Here is a 21320-nt window from a genome sequence, read left to right as displayed (position 1 = left end):
CGCGCATCCACAGGCGCATGTCATAAGCTCAATCAACCGGTAGAGGGAAGTAGTGTAAATTTCGAAGAGCCCACGAATAGGTTTTGAACGATTTTTTGAAGATTATGACGGAATATATCATTCGTATAAATGTTGAATATATTTCAGTTGAATCAGGTAGCATAGAAGATTATCAGTGATAGTCTTCATCGAAATTATTTGGAAACAAATGTGCCACATCACCAGCATTGTTTTCAGCAAGTTTGAATTTCGACTTCGTACCTGTTTATTTTAGACATGACTTTGTATTTAGACTATAATTCTACTACACCTCTTGAGAATGGTGTTGTTGAAACGATATCAGTAGCACTGCGTGAAGAATGGGGCAACCCAAGTTCAAGTCACTCGTTTGGGAAAGTTGCGAAGGTTTCAATTGAAAAAGCTAGACGTAATCTTGCTGTAATGATCAATGGCAACGATAATGACATTATATTTACGTCCGGTGGAACAGAGGTAGATATAATAATTGGCAGTAGTTAAGTCTCGTATTATGTTACATTTGTTAATTACATCAACTTTCTTTTTAGGCAAATAACTTGGTGATATTCAGCGCAGTAGAAAGTTACCGCAAATGGGTTGAAACACAGAAAAACGTTCCTTCAGACAAGCCGCATATAATAACGTCTGATGTTGAGCACGACGCCATCCTTTTACCCTTGAAGCATTTGAAAAGCAGAGGCGATATTGGTAATCATTAAACTTTTTTAATTAATATATAATACCGAATGAGTTCACGTTCATGCTGGATGTGAAAAGGCCTGATTTTTTCATTGTCATTGCACATAGACTGTGAAAGAATTGGTTGTGCTTACATACCTGTGCTGTGTTTCCTTGATATGCTTATGCGGTTTTACAATTTTTCTTCCTACCCAGATGTCTCATTCGTCTCCGCTGCACCAAGTGGAAGCATTAAAGTTGAAGATGTTATTTCTCGAATTAAAACTAGGACCTGCCTAATAACTATTATGTTTGCTAACAATGAAACGGGAGTCATAATGCCAATTACAGATCTGGGAAGGTAAGAACTTGAACCAAGTTCACTAGTTACTTAAAAATTCTGCTGGAACTTCGACCTATCTTTTGTATGATTGCCAAAGTTTAGCACCCATTGAGTTCATGGAAGATGTCAAAATTAAATTAATATATTGTAAATCGTAGTTTTTAACAAAATAGACGATGAAATGGGTATTCTACCCCAAGGAATCCTTACATTCTATTATTTTTTGTATGGGATACATATGAATCTAGTTCATCATGTCAAGAGAAGGGTCGTCCAAGTTTAATATTAGATGGAAGCATGTGCTAATCCTGCTCATGATAGTTACTCATTCACACTCATTCGATTCATTGTTTCCAATTACCACTAGATATTTAGGACAAAAGCCATAATATTTGGCATACCAAGTTAACTTGGTTGAGAAATTGCATCATCCTTAAGATTTGTATGAAAGAGTGATTTCGCATGATCCCTATTGTCTATTATGTATTATGATATGCAAGGTATTCTTCTTGCTTTCCTACATTGTTTCTTGTGGTTCTTAATACTTTCTACAGGCTTTCATGCCATCTACCCAGCCTATTCTCTTCCTTCCTCTTCCCAATTGAATGAACATATTATTAATTTTATTGTATTATTAATTTTAACGTATCACTATCTCTCAGTATTTCCTCTACACTTTTTCTGTTAGTTTTCGGTTTTCAAGTGACAACTCTTTCTCTTCTCATAATATATGTAAAACACCACCATTTTTCTTCCTCCATGGTCAACTTATAATCTCCATTTTTACTTAGCCACATGTTAAAGGCTCCCAATCTATTCCAACTATTTTTCCTGAAACACCAGGTTATGAATTCATGTAGTGGTATATTTGAAATTAAAGTCCACTTATCTTTTCATATTGACTTATAAATATGCCTATCGTCCTTCCCCTTCCCAATGCTAAATTTGCCATTGCAATTCTTATCCTAATGTGTGTAATATTGCACCTGTTTTCTCTGACAATAACTTTAATATGTGGCCAAATGTGCGCACTGATCCTAAACTTAAATTATGTTTTAATTTATTTCTACCTACTTAAAAGTTTGATGTAGCCTTCCCACTTCTTGAGAATCTAATTACTTTGATTTCCTCGTGACCAATCTTGATACCATACATGTTGTTTTTGTCCTGTGAAGTACTCAGCAATAACTGTAACCTTTTGGCTGTATGGATAACCAGTGCGTTAATAGCTTTCCTCATAGTTCTCATACTTACTTGTATAATAACACTTCTGTTTTCCCTGTCTCTGATTTTTTTCAATAACTGCACATTGCTCTTTCCAGCAGGTTTCCTTTGTCCAATTGCTTTCTCATCTAAATTTATAATATAGTTCTCTGTACATTCTTCTCCTCATCCCCAAGTTAATCTTTTTTCCTTATCTTCCACATCTTCCTAATCAAGTTGCCTGTAATCCTTGGCTTCTTAATTCTCTTTGTGTTTGCATATATATTGTTTCCTCTGCTACTCTTTCTATTCTGATCTTAAGGCCGTACTCAATAGTTCCCATACTATTATTTTCATTTACATTTTGATGAAGTTGTGCTTGATGTTCTTTCCAATTTGCTGTTTTTAATTCTTCAGCATCACTCTTTTACTTTCTGTTATTCAGAATACGGTCCTTGACAAAAGGATTAATTTCCTTGTAATTCAAATCAGGAAACCCCTGTGTAGATATGAGCAGCGTTCAATTTTGAATGTGTCTGGCCATTGGTGAGGGATTAACTTTCCCTGCAATCTTAATATTCTCCTCCCCTTTTCCCGTGTACAGTGGTATCAATAACCCATTATTGCTTAAGAAAAAAATTATTTAATATAGTTGGTCTTTTTCTTCCATCCCTTTTGAATTATTTTTTTTATAGCTCCTAAATTATGGTCCAAATTACTGACACAAATTCTGTGAGTTAATGATACTGCTCTTAAACTATAAATATACATAATTTACAAATATAATGTAACTGGCACCAACCTTTTTATCCCAGAATTTTCCATGTGTACGTATTTATGTGATGGTGTTTGAAACAGATGTTAGATATTATCAAAACTATTTCCTCCCTTATATTACTTCTTTCAGTTATATTCTGCACTAAAAAAATTCCCTTTTATTGTGTTTCTAACATATCTGTTATGTTTCAAAAAAGGGTATTGTTTGAAAAGAAGTAGCCTTACATTCACATCATGGCAGTTAGAGTTCCAATGATTGCGAATTATCCCAGTTTCATTCAGATGACAGCATTAATCACGAGGAAATTTCTTATATGCTCACTTGAAACATTCAATGTTGTTTTTGTCATGATGATGTAGTATGGTGATTATTTTTGTGAAGAGATATTTAATTACTGCTTTAAGCACAGTTATCAGAAAGAAAATATTGGTTCCTTAGTATTGATGATATGGTGACATATTTTATTTCCTCATAGGGCAATCAGTAAAACAAATGAATTGCGAGTGAAGAAGAGGTTATTTAAGATTTTATTTCATACTGATGCTGCTCAAGCCATTGGGAAAGTGCCAGTTGATGTGGAGGTATCTAAAGTTGATTACATGACCATCGTGGGCCACAAGGTAGGTTTGCATGTATTTATTTGGATGTGATTTAATTATAATAAATGAATTAATTATTCCACTTCCAATTTTGAATGCATTCTTTAGAGCCCATAATGAAATAGTAAGTCATGGCCTCCACCCTCCTAAGTTTTCATGAGGTGCACAATGCACTTAGAATGTCTCTTCAAAATATTCTAAAACCTTTTTCAATTTGATCATACCAACTACTTGGTGAGTTTTATCCCATTCAAAGTACTCACCTTGTATTGGTTCATCACTCCCAATGCTGTTGCCACCTCTGGAAACAGCCCTCATGGGCCTCTTTCAGGATTGTAATTTGATCCATCTGTAATTTTTTGTTTTCAATCAGTTTGAATCATCCTTCTGAAGTGGATTTTAGTTTCCGGAATAAAGTTTTCTGGTGCCAGGTTAGGTAAATAGGGTGGCAAAGGAAGGACAGGTGTGTTATTGTGTAACACAATGCACAGCTGTGCAACAAAAAGATGAAATGCCTTGGTCAAACTAAAACTTTAAAGTAAGGTAGATACGGCTCTTTAGCTTTAGAGGAAGCACACAATTTAAAGCACTCCATATTGATAATAGATCTGATAGGTTATGGAATTCTGAGGTTTCTAATCCCTAACTTATGGTTTAGAGCAGAGTTATTCATGAATTCATACACCATGATGACTGCCAAATCGTGGAGGGGGATCGAGATGGTGTGGTGGCCATCGTACTGGCTTCCCACCCAGAGGGCCCAGGTTCAAATCCCGGTGGTGTTGAATAATTTTCAGTGGTATCTCCATCTCTATTTAAGGTGCTTTGTGGAGGGCACTTAGAGTGAGTATGCTGTCTCTCGGATGGGACGTAAAGCTGCGGACCCCTTGGTGACTTTTGTAAAGAGTAGGCTAATGCAGATGCTGGGTTTCTCTCCACTCTTCATCCTTTCCTGTCCATCCCCAATGGCGCAAATGACCTAAGCTGTCGATCGCCTCCCGGAAATATTACTACTGCTACCAAATAGTGGAAATATAATCGATTTAGAATATCAAAAACAATACAAATTTGACCATGGAGAATTAGCTGATTAGACAAAACTTATGAACTTAATCATGAATTAAAAATAAAGAAAGTATATGTGAGAGTAATTGCAGAAACAAAACAAAAAATAGCTAATGCTCTTGAAGTTACTGTGAATAATGTATTATAATCTTGTACCTTAGAACCCACAATCGACCAGTGTGTAGTGGTTATTAAACTATCAAAATGGGTATTTAAAATCCTGTCGTTGAGAATGAATTGTGAGCATTAGATCAAAAATAGATGGAGACCGTCTTAATGTTATAGTGATTTGCACTCATGAAGGAAGGGAAACTGATAAAACAATAACTTTATATGATACACTCTAGAAAGTGTCAAACATAATAATTTAATTTGATTACATTTGCCTTTCCAGAGATTTTAATGTAAGAGTTTGAGGTATCATGATAGTAAATGTCATGGTCACCCTCAGTTGTCTCAATAGAGATTGATGAGAATTCCAACAGTTTGCATATTTTAACATATTGAACATAATTAGCACTTTTTTGAAGAAAAAAGGTACCCATAAACATACACCTACACCCAGGGTATTGGGATCACTGAAAGTTACTAGGAGAAGACTGCTACAGAGTGATAATATAAACATAAGTTCTCATTGTAAACACTAGCATTAGCAGTCTCAAAATCTTGCACCATGCTGAAGTGATAATATGTTGCATGTCTGCCCTGTAAAACACCATATATTTGACTAAAATTATTACACCACCTTTTTTTGTGCAAGGTGCAACAAAAAAGTTGAAAACAGAATAACCAGGTGCACTAAACACAGAAATTTCTTCCTAAGGAAGCCAATGTAAGGGTGAGCAGCAAAATGCAGGGTAAGTTCTGAAAATAATGCAATTGACTTTCCCGTGCTACTCCTATTGGTTGGAGTGGAATCAAACCACTTGTAGTAGGTGAGGGAGGACACTAAGCTTTGCCGCAAAACTGGTCTCAGTGCTCTCCAAGCTGTGGAAGCATCAGGATGTCAGTTATTGTAAACCTCAGCACGATGACCGTGTCGCGAAAAAAATAGAATCGACGATCAAGAAAGGTTACATGATTAACAAGTTTTGTGCTAAACTGAAAAAAATCTCTTGAGGAGACTAAAAACATGATTCGTGAGGCTTGCAGGGGCTCTGCTCTGTCCTACTCACAAGTTTCGAGGTGGTTAAAGGCCTTAAAGGAGGGCAGGGAAGAGGTTAACGACGAACAACGCCGTGGGCAGCTGTCAACCATGACAACAATGTGGCTCGTGTTCGACAATCATTGGACTCTGATGGTTGATTGAGTATCAAGATGGTTGTCAATGAACTGAACTTGTCGTCTACTGTTAAGTTTTGCATTGTTACTGAACATTTAGTGATGAGGAAAATGTGTGCCAAGCTCATGCCCAAGGTGTTGTCAGATGAACAAAAGATCGATCGAACGGAAATTTAAAGGAAAATTTGACATAAAATGTATTGAAAATGAACCTGATTATTTGGACAATGTCATCACTGGTGATGAAACCTGGGTGTGAATATGAACGAGAAACAAAATGCCAAAGTTCTGAGTGGCACACCAACCAGTCCCCCAAGCCCGAATAGGCAAGAATGAGCAAATCAAAAGTGAAAGCAATGTTCGTTGTCTTTTTTAACAGTAAAGGAGTGGTCCATAAGGAGTTTGTTTGTCAAGGACAGGCAGTTAACGCTGCATACTACATGGATGTGCTGGGAAGACTCCGAAAAAGGGTCATCGGGATGAGAAACGTCATCTCCGCTACCTGGCAACCCTATCATGACAACGCGTATTGCTGCAATGCGCTACGAGTCCGTGTATTCCTGGCCAATTGCCAGGTGCCAATGCTGCCCCTTATAGTCCTGAAATTGCCCTGGAAGACTTCTTTTTGTTCCCTCGGATTAGACAGCCCTGAAAGGAACCCGTTTTTCGTCCATAGAAGAGATCCAATCAGCCGTGATGAAGACCCTGCCAGAGGTCCCTGATGACGGCTTCCAGGACGTATCCCGGTTATGGCAGAGTAGCTGGAAAAATTTGTAGAGGCCTAAGGATAGTACTTTGAAGAATTTTAAGTGTCTGTCAAATATGTTCAATAAATTACTTGTAAAAAATAATTGTATTACTTTTGGAATGCATCCTGTAAGACAGGATTGTTAAGGACAAGAAAAATTTCTGTTCTGGAATTAATTACTAAGGCACTAATTGTTAATATAGGCACATATCTCCCTGAAAGTGAACCTTTAACTTCATCAAGCATACTTGGAGTGAGAACTATGAATGTGACAGTACCCTGGATAAATTTGCTGAAGTTTATATGGTAGATATTGGTATTTCATCCACTTTTCCTGATCATTAGTATCCATGTTTGCCTAGGCCAATGTTGAAAGCATAATCGCAAAATGGCATATGTGAGATGGTTTAGGAGAGCAATATCAGGCTTCAGCTGCCTGGTGGTGGAGAAGGAGCTATTACTATTACTTACTCATAAGTACTGTTAGACTAATTGAATGATGAAATATGTTAATTATATTCCCATTGCCATGAATTTATGATAATACCTATTATTAATTATTCTTTAATAATTATTTGTCGTAATTGTCAGCCATATTCAGTCATAATAGTCATTCATTGGTTCTTGGGCTGATATGTCATTTTATATTATTACAGGACAGTGAAATTACACTTAACTCTTGATTTGCATCAAAGAAGCACAAACTGGTTACTCAGTTATTAAGTAATACAAAAAAAGTTATTTTGTGGTGGATATTGGTACATATGTACACATTTCAAATTTAAACAATTCATGATGTTATTTTGGAGAATAGTGTGTGCTAATTTTCAAAAATAAATATCAATTTGGCAAATTAGCCTTTTATTTTAAATGCATGGACATTTTTAGATACTGTAAAGTTTAGTTTATATGAAAAATTAAAAACTTCTGCTTTATTTTTTTAGCTAACTGGAGCCTAAAATAAAATTTAAATCACATAAGTGCTTCTACAAATCACCCATACTTCGTGAACTTCATTCAAATTTATTGAACCTTTTTTGGCATTGTATTAGCTAATTTACTGTGGCATGATTTTCTCTTTCAAAGTTTTATGGTCCTAGAATTGGGTGCATTTATGCTCGTGACGTTGGTGTGACCACACCTCTGTATCCCATCATCTTTGGAGGGGGTCAAGAAAGAGGCTTCAGACCAGGGACTGAGAATACAGCTATGATTGCTGGACTTGGAAAAGCTGCTGAACTTGTCATAGAAAACTTGGATAAATACATGAAGCATTTCATTTGCATAAAGGAGTATCTTTTGCTTAGGCTTCAGGTGGGTATTGTTTCCATTTAGCACCATACTAGTGTGTTACCATGCTTTTTAATGCAAATAATGATGATTTTCTTATTGAAAATGCTGTGAAGATGTGAATGAGAATAATCTATTTCAGATATCAATTATTCTTCATTTGTTCATTATTTTCTTGGTTATAACAAGGGGATTGAGATGGTGCGGTGGCTATCGCACTGGCTTCCCACCCTGAGGGCCTGGGTTCAAATCTGGGCGGTGTTGAATATTTTTCAGTGGTATCTCGATCCCTACTTGACATGCTTTGTGGAGGGCACTTTGAGTGAGCATGCTGTCTGTCGGATGGGACGTAAAGCTATGAACCACTTGGTGCCTTTTTTCTAATTTTCCCTCCATCCTTCATCCTTTCCTGTCCATTCCTAATGGTGCAAATGACCTCAGCTGTCGGTCGCCTCCCTTAAATACTACTACTTGGTTATAACAATAACAATGTAAATGAAAAAAGGCAATGGTACAGGTTAAGTTTCTTGTCTAGTCTTCCACAACCATAAAAGAATCTGTTTGAAGAAACAAATATGTAGCTCTCTTTGGGTTCTAAATATTAAATGTGTTCATCATCTCAACAAATTGTATTTCCTTTAAAGCAGTTGGTAAAAATAAAAGTTGCAAAAAATTCCTATCAAAAAAACTCAGCAAATAAATAAGTCAGCATTGCCATATGCATTTAAATAATAATTTACTGAGAATATGTAAAAGAATCTCTTTCTAATAAAAAAACCACAGCTATCAACCCTAAGGTGGTTTGTGTATAGGTAAGGGCAGAGCTCACCTTGTAATAAGCCCAGCAGCACGTGAAATTCACACATTAGGATAGGAGAGCCAGGTTATTTCCTGTTGGTGCCTATGGTTTCCCAGGAAGATCTGATACCTAAAAAAAATTACATAGTTAGGGTGAAGCTGAGGGTGTCTAGAGGCATCACCTATAATTGAAGCCAGGCCCTCTGTGTCAGTAATGCTGTGCTCTATCCGCTGAATTACCACATCCCCTTTTCCAGGAAAACTGACTGCTAATTTTACATCTTTACGAAAAAGCCCTCCTCTTAGGCTTTAAGTTATTTCTTGAATTGCTGGGAAAATGATTCTGGAGCAAATTAGCGGTAGCTAATAAATGAAAGCATTTTGGAAATACAATCAATTACTCAATTGATTCTGAGTCTCTTATTTCATTTCGAATTTTCCAAACCCAAATTGAGTATCTTTTTGTAATTTTAAATTCGATTCCTGAGTTCATGAAAGAAGCATTTTATCTTTTTCCTAGGGCAATTCAGCAGGACAGATTGTGCTGTTATTACTGTATAGTACTATTTGTGTGAATAATTGAACTTTCTTACCTTACTCTTTTAAAAAATCTGTGATTCATGTAAAAGCTAATATTGCCTCCTCTTGCATTTCGTTTCCCATGTATAAAAAGAGGCAAAAGTAGTGTAATTGAATTTTGAACAGTGGCTTAAACATCAAGCTTCCATCTGATAATAATTGTTTTGAAGAGAGTAGTGTAGATTGCATGCAAGAGGTAGGATGAGTGTAATTTTAATTATTGATTTTGAACATCTGATCTCAATTTTGGTCTCTAGTGAAGAAGGTTTGATTTGGATGTATTGGCATTCACACTTGTAATTAATTATTGTTTTTTTTCTAAGTATGCATAAATGACTTGCTTATAGGAAGAGTTTGGTGACAGTGTGGTATTTAATTGCCATAATGATGAAAATCATATCCTTCCAAACACATGCAACATTTCACTGCTTGGGATGAGTTTAACCGGAAGTGACATCCTTGCAGCTTGTAAGACAGTTGTTGCAAGTATTGGTGCTGCCTGCCACTCGCAGAATAAACCCTCATGTAAGTATCTGTTCATTGTGTAATTCAATTTTAGTAGTACTGTATAATCAAAAAGGAAAATCCCTACTTTGGTGTTTGTCATATTTGTGCATCAGCCAAATTTTGACTATGACTTTGCAGTAAAATCATGCATGTTCCAAATTACATCAAAATCATGGTTTGTTTGTAGAGAGGTGCACACACCCTACAGTTAAGGAGTATTACCTCTGGCACAATGTTAAACAAAAGGGCTTTTGAAGTTTTATTATTTTTCTTTAAGGAAGAGGAAAAGAGAATATCTAGTTCATCCACTATTCAACTCTAGACTAATGAGGGGAAAATTTCGCACATTACTTTTGGGGTTGCTTCATTGCTCAGTAGAGTTTTAAAATGTACTGATGAATGAGCTCTAGGAGTTAAGATGGGTTTCTTAAGATGGATTGGTCTATCTTTACGAATTTCCCAATTTCCTTCAAAGTGAGTGTTACATTAAGGTTAGTTGAGCACATAACAATGTTTAATTACTTTACTAATCGAGGATTTTCTTGGCACTGAAATATGCTGCACAATATAAAGTAAGCCAACTAATTAGTTAGGAATATCTTGTAAGTTTTTCTTTAGATTATTGTTCAATATAAATGTTTTTCACTAATCCAGAGGACTTTTTGTTGTCTCAGGCGTAACTTTGTGGAATTTGCATAACATATTGAAATGTAATGAAATAATTGACTTTGTAATTCCACACACTTTATTTAAAAACACACGACCCAGGTTTCGACGTTGAACGTCATCATCAGGTGGTCCTCATAGAAGCACGCTGGCTATATATACCTTCTGATCATAGGAGGGGGGGGGTTGGTCAGAGAGGGAGGTCGGAGGGGTAAAAAGGTTACAATGTAGCTGGGAAGAAAAGAGAATTACATTTTTGATTTAGAAGAGTGGTAGGTCTAGGAGTGGGGAGTGGGAGGGATACAAAATTTCGTTGGCAAGATCATCTTTCCAACGGACACATTTCAAAATTTCTAACTGCTCCAAAGCATCGAGCCTTTGACCTTTTTCTTCAAAATGAATAATTTTTGTCACAAAGTCACTTTTGTGATCACTTTCGATGAGGTGTTTTGCAAAGAGGGATGTTATGTTCTTATTTTTTACACATGTTTGGTGTTCTTTAATCCTTTCTTTAAATTTCCGTCCTGTTTGTCCAATATACTTTGTGCTACAATCCGAGCACTTTAACTCATACACTCCACTCCTCTCGTTTTCGGGGACTTTGTCTTTAGTGTGAGAGATCAGGTTCTTAAGGCATGAACGACTGTAAAAGGCACATTTAATTTTTTCTTTAGGTAAACTTTTAATTACTTTTTGAGAAATAGTCCCAAGATATAGTATTCTCCGCCATTTGGCAGTGGGATCTTTTACATGTTCGGGGTTGTAAATGTGGCTTAAGGCTATTTTTGTAAGTTTATTCCGGTAAAGTTTATTTATTAGATCTTCTGAATACCCATTGTTTACTGCTAACGTTTTAATTACATTAAGTTCCTTATTTACATTGAATTTTGACATAGGGATAGCGGTCAAACGGTGGATCATTGCATGAAATGCCGAAAGCTTTTGGGTGAAGCAATGCCTTGAAGAGGAATTAATTAATTGGTCTGTATACATTTCTTTCCTAAAAATGGAATACTGTAACCCATCTTTGTCTTTAGAAATGGATAGGTCGAGGAAATTCAGGGAACCTTTTTCCTCTTTTTCACACGTGAATTGTACATTAGAATTGATAGAATTTAGATGTGCTAGAAACTGATCTAGTTGGCTATCAGAACCTGTCCACACACAGAAGACATCGTCTACATATCTTAACCAACAAAATACATTATTAATGAGAGGGTAGGCTGAGGAGAACAAAACTTTTTCAAAATTGTCCATATACATATCGGCCAGGAGTGGGGACAAGGGCGAGCCCATGGCTAAACCATTGGGTTGTTGGAAATAGGTACCATTAAAAATGAAATAATTTTGGGAAACACACGTCTTAAGTAATGCACAAAGTTCACTTATAACTGGAACTGGGATGGATTTCCGGATGAGGATGTCTTCGGCAAGGTTCACCGCTTCCATGGGTGGCACGTTGGTGAAAAGGTTGCGTACATCAAAGGAAACAAGCATGCACTTTTTCGGGATGACCTTTTTCATAAGTTTGTTCACAAGGTCCAAGGAATTCACTACACCATATTCCGTGGAAAATTTGGAAACCTCCCTGAAGAGTACATTAAGCCCTTTCGCTAGTATGTGGTTGGGAGCTGACATATTTGATACTACAGGCCTGATCGGAATCCCATTTTTATGAACTTTAGGTAGCCCGAAAAACCGTGGTGCTGAGGGATTCATTTGCACTAGTTTCAACATTTCACAACTTTTGAATAACGTGTTACAAGATTTAATCACTTTCTTAATTTCTTGTTGAAACTTGGGGTTTGGGTCTGAACGAAGTACTTCAATGTTATTGTCCCTGATGAAGTCTTCGCATTTCGTGATGTAGGTATTTCGTTCTAATACAACCACTGCGCTCCCTTTGTCTGCTTTCTGGATGATCAAATTTTCTCTGTCACTGAATGTTTAATGGACTTTAAGGCCTCGTACTCGGTAGAATACTTCATCTTTTTTACTCCAAGTTTTGAGAATTTAAGGAGCTCCTGGGAAACAACTTGTTTAACCGCGATATTTTCTTTCTGAAGGGCAACTTCAAGGTCAACAGCCAGGTTTTTAATGTTTTTAACAGAAATTGGAATTTTAGGTACGTACTTAAGGCCTTTTTCTAGCAAAGAAATCTCACTATTAGAAAAGGAATGTCCGGAAAGGTTAACGATTCGAGGCCCAAACTTATGGTCACACTTAGAACTTGTTGATTTTGAACTGGACTCCTTATTTCTCCGTAGTAAATCAAGCTTACGGTTCATTTTCGCTCTTTTTTGAAAGGAAATCTCACTGCACTTCTGACGGACCTCATTATCAAAGTATAGCCACTCGATCCAATGAAGTTTATGGGACAATTCCACGTATAAAAGTAGTAGATAATGGGATATAGCGTCTCGTTTAACATACCATTCGTGTAACTCCCTTTTAAGCCAGGCTTTCTTGGCTACTCCTATAGCGAACTTTCCTGCCGAGGATTGGGTTTTCTTACACTGAAGGTTGATGTACTTCGGGAAAACTCCAAGGGAGATGCAGCGGCTGTTGAAGAAGATGTTCAATGACGCATTCCGGTATTTTATGGAGAGTCTTCTGTAGAGGCTTGCCATAACTGCGTTACTGGCGCACTTAATAAAATTTGTTGTCTCAGGCGTAACTTTGTGGAATTTGCATAACATATTGAAATGTAATGAAATAATTGACTTTGTAATTCCACACACTTTATTTAAAAACACACGACCCAGGTTTCGACGTTGAACGTCATCATCAGGTGGTCCTCATAGAAGCACGCTGGCTATATATACCTTCTGATCATAGGAGGGGGGGGTTGGTCAGAGAGGGAGGTCGGAGGGGTAAAAAGGTTACAATGTAGCTGGGAAGAAAAGAGAATTACATTTTTGATTTAGAAGAGTGGTAGGTCTAGGAGTGGGGAGTGGGAGGGATACAAAATTTCGTTGGCAAGATCATCTTTCCAACGGACACATTTCAAAATTTCTAACTGCTCCAAAGCATCGAGCCTTTGACCTTTTTCTTCAAAATGAATAATTTTTGTCACAAAGTCACTTTTGTGATCACTTTCGATGAGGTGTTTTGCAAAGAGGGATGTTATGTTCTTATTTTTTACACATGTTTGGTGTTCTTTAATCCTTTCTTTAAATTTCCGTCCTGTTTGTCCAATATACTTTGTGCTACAATCCGAGCACTTTAACTCATACACTCCACTCCTCTCGTTTTCGGGGACTTTGTCTTTAGTGTGAGAGATCAGGTTCTTAAGGCATGAACGACTGTAAAAGGCACATTTAATTTTTTCTTTAGGTAAACTTTTAATTACTTTTTGAGAAATAGTCCCAAGATATAGTATTCTCCGCCATTTGGCAGTGGGATCTTTTACATGTTCGGGGTTGTAAATGTGGCTTAAGGCTATTTTTGTAAGTTTATTCCGGTAAAGTTTATTTATTAGATCTTCTGAATACCCATTGTTTACTGCTAACGTTTTAATTACATTAAGTTCCTTATTTACATTGAATTTTGACATAGGGATAGCGGTCAAACGGTGGATCATTGCATGAAATGCCGAAAGCTTTTGGGTGAAGCAATGCCTTGAAGAGGAATTAATTAATTGGTCTGTATACATTTCTTTCCTAAAAATGGAATACTGTAACCCATCTTTGTCTTTAGAAATGGATAGGTCGAGGAAATTCAGGGAACCTTTTTCCTCTTTTTCACACGTGAATTGTACATTAGAATTGATAGAATTTAGATGTGCTAGAAACTGATCTAGTTGGCTATCAGAACCTGTCCACACACAGAAGACATCGTCTACATATCTTAACCAACAAAATACATTATTAATGAGAGGGTAGGCTGAGGAGAACAAAACTTTTTCAAAATTGTCCATATACATATCGGCCAGGAGTGGGGACAAGGGCGAGCCCATGGCTAAACCATTGGGTTGTTGGAAATAGGTACCATTAAAAATGAAATAATTTTGGGAAACACACGTCTTAAGTAATGCACAAAGTTCACTTATAACTGGAACTGGGATGGATTTCCGGATGAGGATGTCTTCGGCAAGGTTCACCGCTTCCATGGGTGGCACGTTGGTGAAAAGGTTGCGTACATCAAAGGAAACAAGCATGCACTTTTTCGGGATGACCTTTTTCATAAGTTTGTTCACAAGGTCCAAGGAATTCACTACACCATATTCCGTGGAAAATTTGGAAACCTCCCTGAAGAGTACATTAAGCCCTTTCGCTAGTATATGGTTGGGAGCTGACATATTTGATACTACAGGCCTGATCGGAATCCCATTTTTATGAACTTTAGGTAGCCCGAAAAACCGTGGTGCTGAGGGATTCATTTGCACTAGTTTCAACATTTCACAACTTTTGAATAACGTGTTACAAGATTTAATCACTTTCTTAATTTCTTGTTGAAACTTGGGGGTTGGGTCTGAACGAAGTACTTCAATGTTATTGTCCCTGATGAAGTCTTCGCATTTCGTGATGTAGGTATTTCGTTCTAATACAACCACTGCGCTCCCTTTGTCTGCTTTCTGGATGATCAAATTTTCTCTGTCACTGAATGTTTAATGGACTTTAAGGCCTCGTACTCGGTAGAATACTTCATCTTTTTTACTCCAAGTTTTGAGAATTTAAGGAGCTCCTGGGAAACAACTTGTTTAACCGCGATATTTTCTTTCTGAAGGGCAACTTCAAGGTCAACAGCCAGGTTTTTAATGTTTTTAACAGAAATTGGAATTTTAGGTACGTACTTAAGGCCTTTTTCTAGCAAAGAAATCTCACTATTAGAAAAGGAATGTCCGGAAAGGTTAACGATTCGAGGCCCAAACTTATGGTCACACTTAGAACTTGTTGATTTTGAACTGGACTCCTTATTTCTCCGTAGTAAATCAAGCTTACGGTTCATTTTCGCTCTTTTTTGAAAGGAAATCTCACTGCACTTCTGACGGACCTCATTATCAAAGTATAGCCACTCGATCCAATGAAGTTTATGGGACAATTCCACGTATAAAAGTAGTAGATAATGGGATATAGCGTCTCGTTTAACATACCATTCGTGTAACTCCCTTTTAAGCCAGGCTTTCTTGGCTACTCCTATAGCGAACTTTCCTGCCGAGGATTGGGTTTTCTTACACTGAAGGTTGATGTACTTCGGGAAAACTCCAAGGGAGATGCAGCGGCTGTTGAAGAAGATGTTCAATGACGCATTCCGGTATTTTATGGAGAGTCTTCTGTAGAGGCTTGCCATAACTGCGTTACTGGCGCACTTAATAAAATTTGTTGTCTCAGGCGTAACTTTGTGGAATTTGCATAACATATTGAAATGTAATGAAATAATTGACTTTGTAATTCCACACACTTTAATCAACAAGTTCTAAGTGTGACCATAAGTTTGGGCCTCGAATCGTTAACCTTTCCGGACATTCCTTTTCTAATAGTGAGATTTCTTTGCTAGAAAAAGGCCTTAAGTACGTACCTAAAATTCCAATTTCTGTTAAAAACATTAAAAACCTGGCTGTTGACCTTGAAGTTGCCCTTCAGAAAGAAAATATCGCGGTTAAACAAGTTGTTTCCCAGGAGCTCCTTAAATTCTCAAAATTTGGAGTAAAAAAGATGAAGTATTCTACCGAGTACGAGGCCTTAAAGTCCATTAAACATTCAGTGACAGAGGAAAATTTGATCATCCAGAAAGCAGACAAAGGGAGCGCAGTGGTTGTATTAGAACGAAATACCTACATCACGAAATGCGAAGACTTCATCAGGGACAATAACATTGAAGTACTTCGTTCAGACCCAACCCCCAAGTTTCAACAAGAAATTAAGAAAGTGATTAAATCTTGTAACACGTTATTCAAAAGTTGTGAAATGTTGAAACTAGTGCAAATGAATCCCTCAGCACCACGGTTTTTCGGGCTACCTAAAGTTCATAAAAATGGGATTCCGATCAGGCCTGTAGTATCAAATATGTCAGCTCCCAACCATATACTAGCGAAAGGGCTTAATGTACTCTTCAGGGAGGTTTCCAAATTTTCCACGGAATATGGTGTAGTGAATTCCTTGGACCTTGTGAACAAACTTATGAAAAAGGTCATCCCGAAAAAGTGCATGCTTGTTTCCTTTGATGTACGCAACCTTTTCACCAACGTGCCACCCATGGAAGCGGTGAACCTTGCCGAAGACATCCTCATCCGGAAATCCATCCCAGTTCCAGTTATAAGTGAACTTTGTGCATTACTTAAGACGTGTGTTTCCCAAAATTATTTCATTTTTAATGGTACCTATTTCCAACAACCCAATGGTTTAGCCATGGGCTCGCCCTTGTCCCCACTCCTGGCCGATATGTATATGGACAATTTTGAAAAAGTTTTGTTCTCCTCAGCCTACCCTCTCATTAATAATGTATTTTGTTGGTTAAGATATGTAGACGATGTCTTCTGTGTGTGGACAGGTTCTGATAGCCAACTAGATCAGTTTCTAGCACATCTAAATTCTATCAATTCTAATGTACAATTCACGTGTGAAAAAGAGGAAAAAGGTTCCCTGAATTTCCTCGACCTATCCATTTCTAAAGACAAAGATGGGTTACAGTATTCCATTTTTAGGAAAGAAATGTATACAGACCAATTAATTAATTCCTCTTCAAGGCATTGCTTCACCCAAAAGCTTTCGGCATTTCATGCAATGATCCACCGTTTGACCGCTATCCCTATGTCAAAATTCAATGTAAATAAGGAACTTAATGTAATTAAAACGTTAGCAGTAAACAATGGGTATTCAGAAGATCTAATAAATAAACTTTACCGGAATAAACTTACAAAAATAGCCTTAAGCCACATTTACAACCCCGAACATGTAAAAGATCCCACTGCCAAATGGCGGAGAATACTATATCTTGGGACTATTTCTCAAAAAGTAATTAAAAGTTTACCTAAAGAAAAAATTAAATGTGCCTTTTACAGTCGTTCATGCCTTAAGAACCTGATCTCTCACACTAAAGACAAAGTCCCCGAAAACGAGAGGAGTGGAGTGTATGAGTTAAAGTGCTCGGATTGTAGCACAAAGTATATTGGACAAACAGGACGGAAATTTAAAGAAAGGATTAAAGAACACCAAACATGTGTAAAAAATAAGAACATAACATCCCTCTTTGCAAAACACCTCATCGAAAGTGATCACAAAAGTGACTTTGTGACAAAAATTATTCATTTTGAAGAAAAAGGTCAAAGGCTCGATGCTTTGGAGCAGTTAGAAATTTTGAAATGTGTCCGTTGGAAAGATGATCTTGCCAACGAAATTTTGTATCCCTCCCACTCCCCACTCCTAGACCTACCACTCTTCTAAATCAAAAATGTAATTCTCTTTTCTTCCCAGCTACATTGTAACCTTTTTACCCCTCCGACCTCCCTCTCTGACCAACCCCCCCCTCCTATGATCAGAAGGTATATATAGCCAGCGTGCTTCTATGAGGACCACCTGATGATGACGTTCAACGTCGAAACCTGGGTCGTGTGTTTTTAAATAAAGTGTGTGGAATTACAAAGTCAATTATTTCATTACATTTCAATCCAGAGGACTTTCAAATAATGAGCTTTTCAGTGTGGGGAGAAGAAATTCTTATGTTGATAATGCAGCCGATAGTAATGTCAGCTGTGAAATAGGTTTCCTTGGTGAGGTGTTCTTTCAATATTTGGAGTAGCTTGCTGGATTGAGTTGAATGAGTTGATTGAATGAAGTTATGCACTCATTAATGTTGGGTTTGGCATCCTCTTGGCTTTTATCCTCTGAAATAATTGTAGGATTTCAGTTTTCAGTTCCAACTTCTCATCTTCTGTGAGTGGTTTAAATGTAGGAATTAAGGCGTTTTATTCTTGTCTTCATCTTGATCATCCGTCACAATTTGGGGTAATGATTATTGAAAATGTCCATCAGATTATTTTCTTTGATGGGGTACCATGACAGCCATGGTTCAGAAATTTATCAACTTTCTTCACTATCATATTAGTATTGGAACACGTGGGAATTTTTATTGATGGGCTATTGAAGACTTAAGGAAAAGTAGTTTCTCGGAAACGAAAATACGAAGTTTATGTGGTTTCAAAAGGGGGTGGAGTAGAGAGGAGGTTTGGGAGGAGGAGAGGTACCATGTAATAATTGCCATGTCCATGGAATTCAGTGGTCAGAAATAACCTTTACCTAAGCATGCCCTAAGCACTGGTGCCTTTGACCTGTTAATTGAACTTAATTCACAGTTTATCAGTTAGTTTAACTTAATTTGCATGGAATGGAGAAGAGAAAGAATATGCACTTAATTACACAGTACATGAGCAACAAGGCACATTGAAAATGAGTGTGCTACAGGAGAGGGCATTAAACTAGTGAGTCCGCCTTGTTGGATTACTCACTGCATCATCAACATAGTTATTGTAGACCTGAGAAGAAATGACATTTTTGACTACATTTGAAAAAATAAGTGTTCAGCATTACAGGTATAATAGAAGATTTTTAAGTTTCCATAATTGACATGGGGCTTTATGAATTGGACAAGAATGTATGAATTTATATTTTGAAACTTGCATCAATAGAAAAATAACTAAAGCCATAGTCTTCAAAACAGAAAAATACCTTTGTTAAATAATTTTTCAGGTTTGTGAGGATAACTACTGAATGCATTGTTAGACTTAAACGTTTTTATTTCTTGTCTTATCTTAAGAAAATGTATATTGTACAAAAAGTTCAAGTATCATGTATTAATTAATCACAAAGTCAAATGAAAATCCATGTTGTGAACTAACTGGTTTCAAATCTGCCTTTTCAGATAGCTTTAGCCAAGTTTATTTACCTATTCAGTGGTATAGTGTCCTGCTTAACAGGTTATTAAAGTTCAATATTCTCTTTGTTATTTTATTTTACTCTGTTGTGTAATCATTCATAGCTTCTATTGCTCCTTACTACTGAGTTAGGTCATGATGCCTTTATGTGTAATTATTAACTTGCTATATGTGCATTTGAATGATATTTTTTTCAAGCAATTCTGATATCTTCTGGAGTGTCACCGGAGTTAGCAAGAAGTGCTGTAAGGCTGAGTTTAGGACGAGAAACAAGTAAAGAAGACATAGATTTGGCAACTGCTGATTTGAAGCAAGCTGTGGAATCATTGAAGAAATAATCATTATTTCTCCATGTGAGTCATTAGTTAAATTTAGGTTCATTGAGAAATGATGCATAATTTCCTAAAACTGCAGTTCGTATTGGTGCCATCTGATTTTAATTTTCATAACTTTAATTGAATGTCATAAACTCATTATTTCGATTTTGAGATGTTTATCTGGTTTGTTTGTGTAACTGTAGATGTAGCATCTTGATTTTATGGAATAAAATCTTGATGCACTTACCTGGGAAAGCATTTGGAAAGTATTGAAAATGTTTAAGTTGTGTAAAATACTTCATATGCTCTCTTCACTTTGATAGACTTAGCAAATGTATTCTGCAAAATGTGATATTTTATTAAATAAAATGATGAAAACAGTAAAATGCACTCTACTTACTTCTAAATATTCATTTTTTCTTATCTTGATTATTGGTGTCACCCTCAAGTCTTTAAAGCCTAACCCTATTCAATTTTGATAAATAAATGCATTCAGTATCAAGTTATTTATCCAAGCTTCAAGATTTTTCTTATCATCTCTTCAGTTTAAATGAATAACATGAAAGTAATGAATTGTATTCTATGAATCATTATAAATGAAAATTGATATAACATAGCTCTCAGCATTCTGATTCTTGCTTCATGTGCATTGATGTGCTTCATTTCATTCTGAATCTTGCATCAATACGCTTTGAAACTCTCCTGATGCAGCCTTTGCAACAAGGATGTACCTTGACAATAATTGCACCAAGAGATCCAGCACAAAGACCAAAGAAGTTGGTGCATGCTCCAAATAGTTTGAAGGGAGATGTAGAAATGGAACGGCAAACTGATGTGCTGGCACATCAAGAGTGCTGGAAGCAATAATCTGAATGCATCCTTAATTCTACTGTTAATTTATTTGTAAAATAATGGCAGAGCCTAACATATTAACTAGGATAAAGTTCAAACCAGGAATGACCTTCGATGGCAGGTTCCAATGATAATGCTGGTGACAAAACTTAAGGGTTGGTAATTTATGACATAGTAATATTTTTACTGTTGTTTTCATAGGTCATTGGTGTTAATATAAGGCAAAACCTTTTATTTCACCGATATTATCAAATATAATGCATTTTATGTAAATACTTCCTCTATACCATTATTGGTGCTCAATGAAATGATGCTGAATAACTTGAAACTATATTTAATGTATGGATGAATTCCAGTTTTTACTAGCTCTACAAAATATTTAATTGGGTTAATTAGCAGTTAAATTTACACTCGCATTGACTGAACTATTAATCTGGAATATATATCAATTTACAAATTTGTATCGAAATAGAAATAGAAATTTTTATTTTGCCTTTTCATTGAGTATACAATGTTCAAAGTATGATAGGTATTATATATATATATATATATATATATATATATATATATATATATATATATATATATATATATATATATATATATATATATTCTCTCCCTCTCACAGTAGACTCTCATTAGGAGAGTCTACTGTGTTACATTTATTGTTGTTCCCTTAAAAACATTGTTTAATGATAGCAAGTAATGAAAATTCTCTATGTTAAC

General features: G+C 36.3%; 1 protein-coding gene across 1 annotated transcript; it reads left to right on the top strand.

Annotated features, from left to right (window-relative positions):
- Positions 1-54: 54 nt before the first annotated feature.
- On the top strand, positions 55-20105 carry LOC139692157 (selenocysteine lyase-like). The gene is made up of 7 exons (XM_071590219.1): positions 55-492; positions 567-726; positions 913-1057; positions 3496-3640; positions 7800-8027; positions 9728-9905; positions 19624-20105. The coding sequence occupies exons 1-7, from the start codon at positions 277-279 to the stop codon at positions 19761-19763; spliced, it is 1212 nt and encodes a 403-aa protein (XP_071446320.1). The 5' UTR covers positions 55-276; the 3' UTR covers positions 19764-20105.
- Positions 20106-21320: the final 1215 nt, after the last annotated feature.

This window comes from Hetaerina americana, unplaced genomic scaffold, assembly GCF_022747635.1.
Source record: "Hetaerina americana unplaced genomic scaffold, ioHetAmer1.1.p SCAF_4, whole genome shotgun sequence".
NCBI lineage: Eukaryota > Metazoa > Arthropoda > Insecta > Odonata > Calopterygidae > Hetaerina > Hetaerina americana.
Note: the sequence above shows the minus strand (reverse complement) of the source record. Positions and strands in the feature narration are given on the sequence as shown.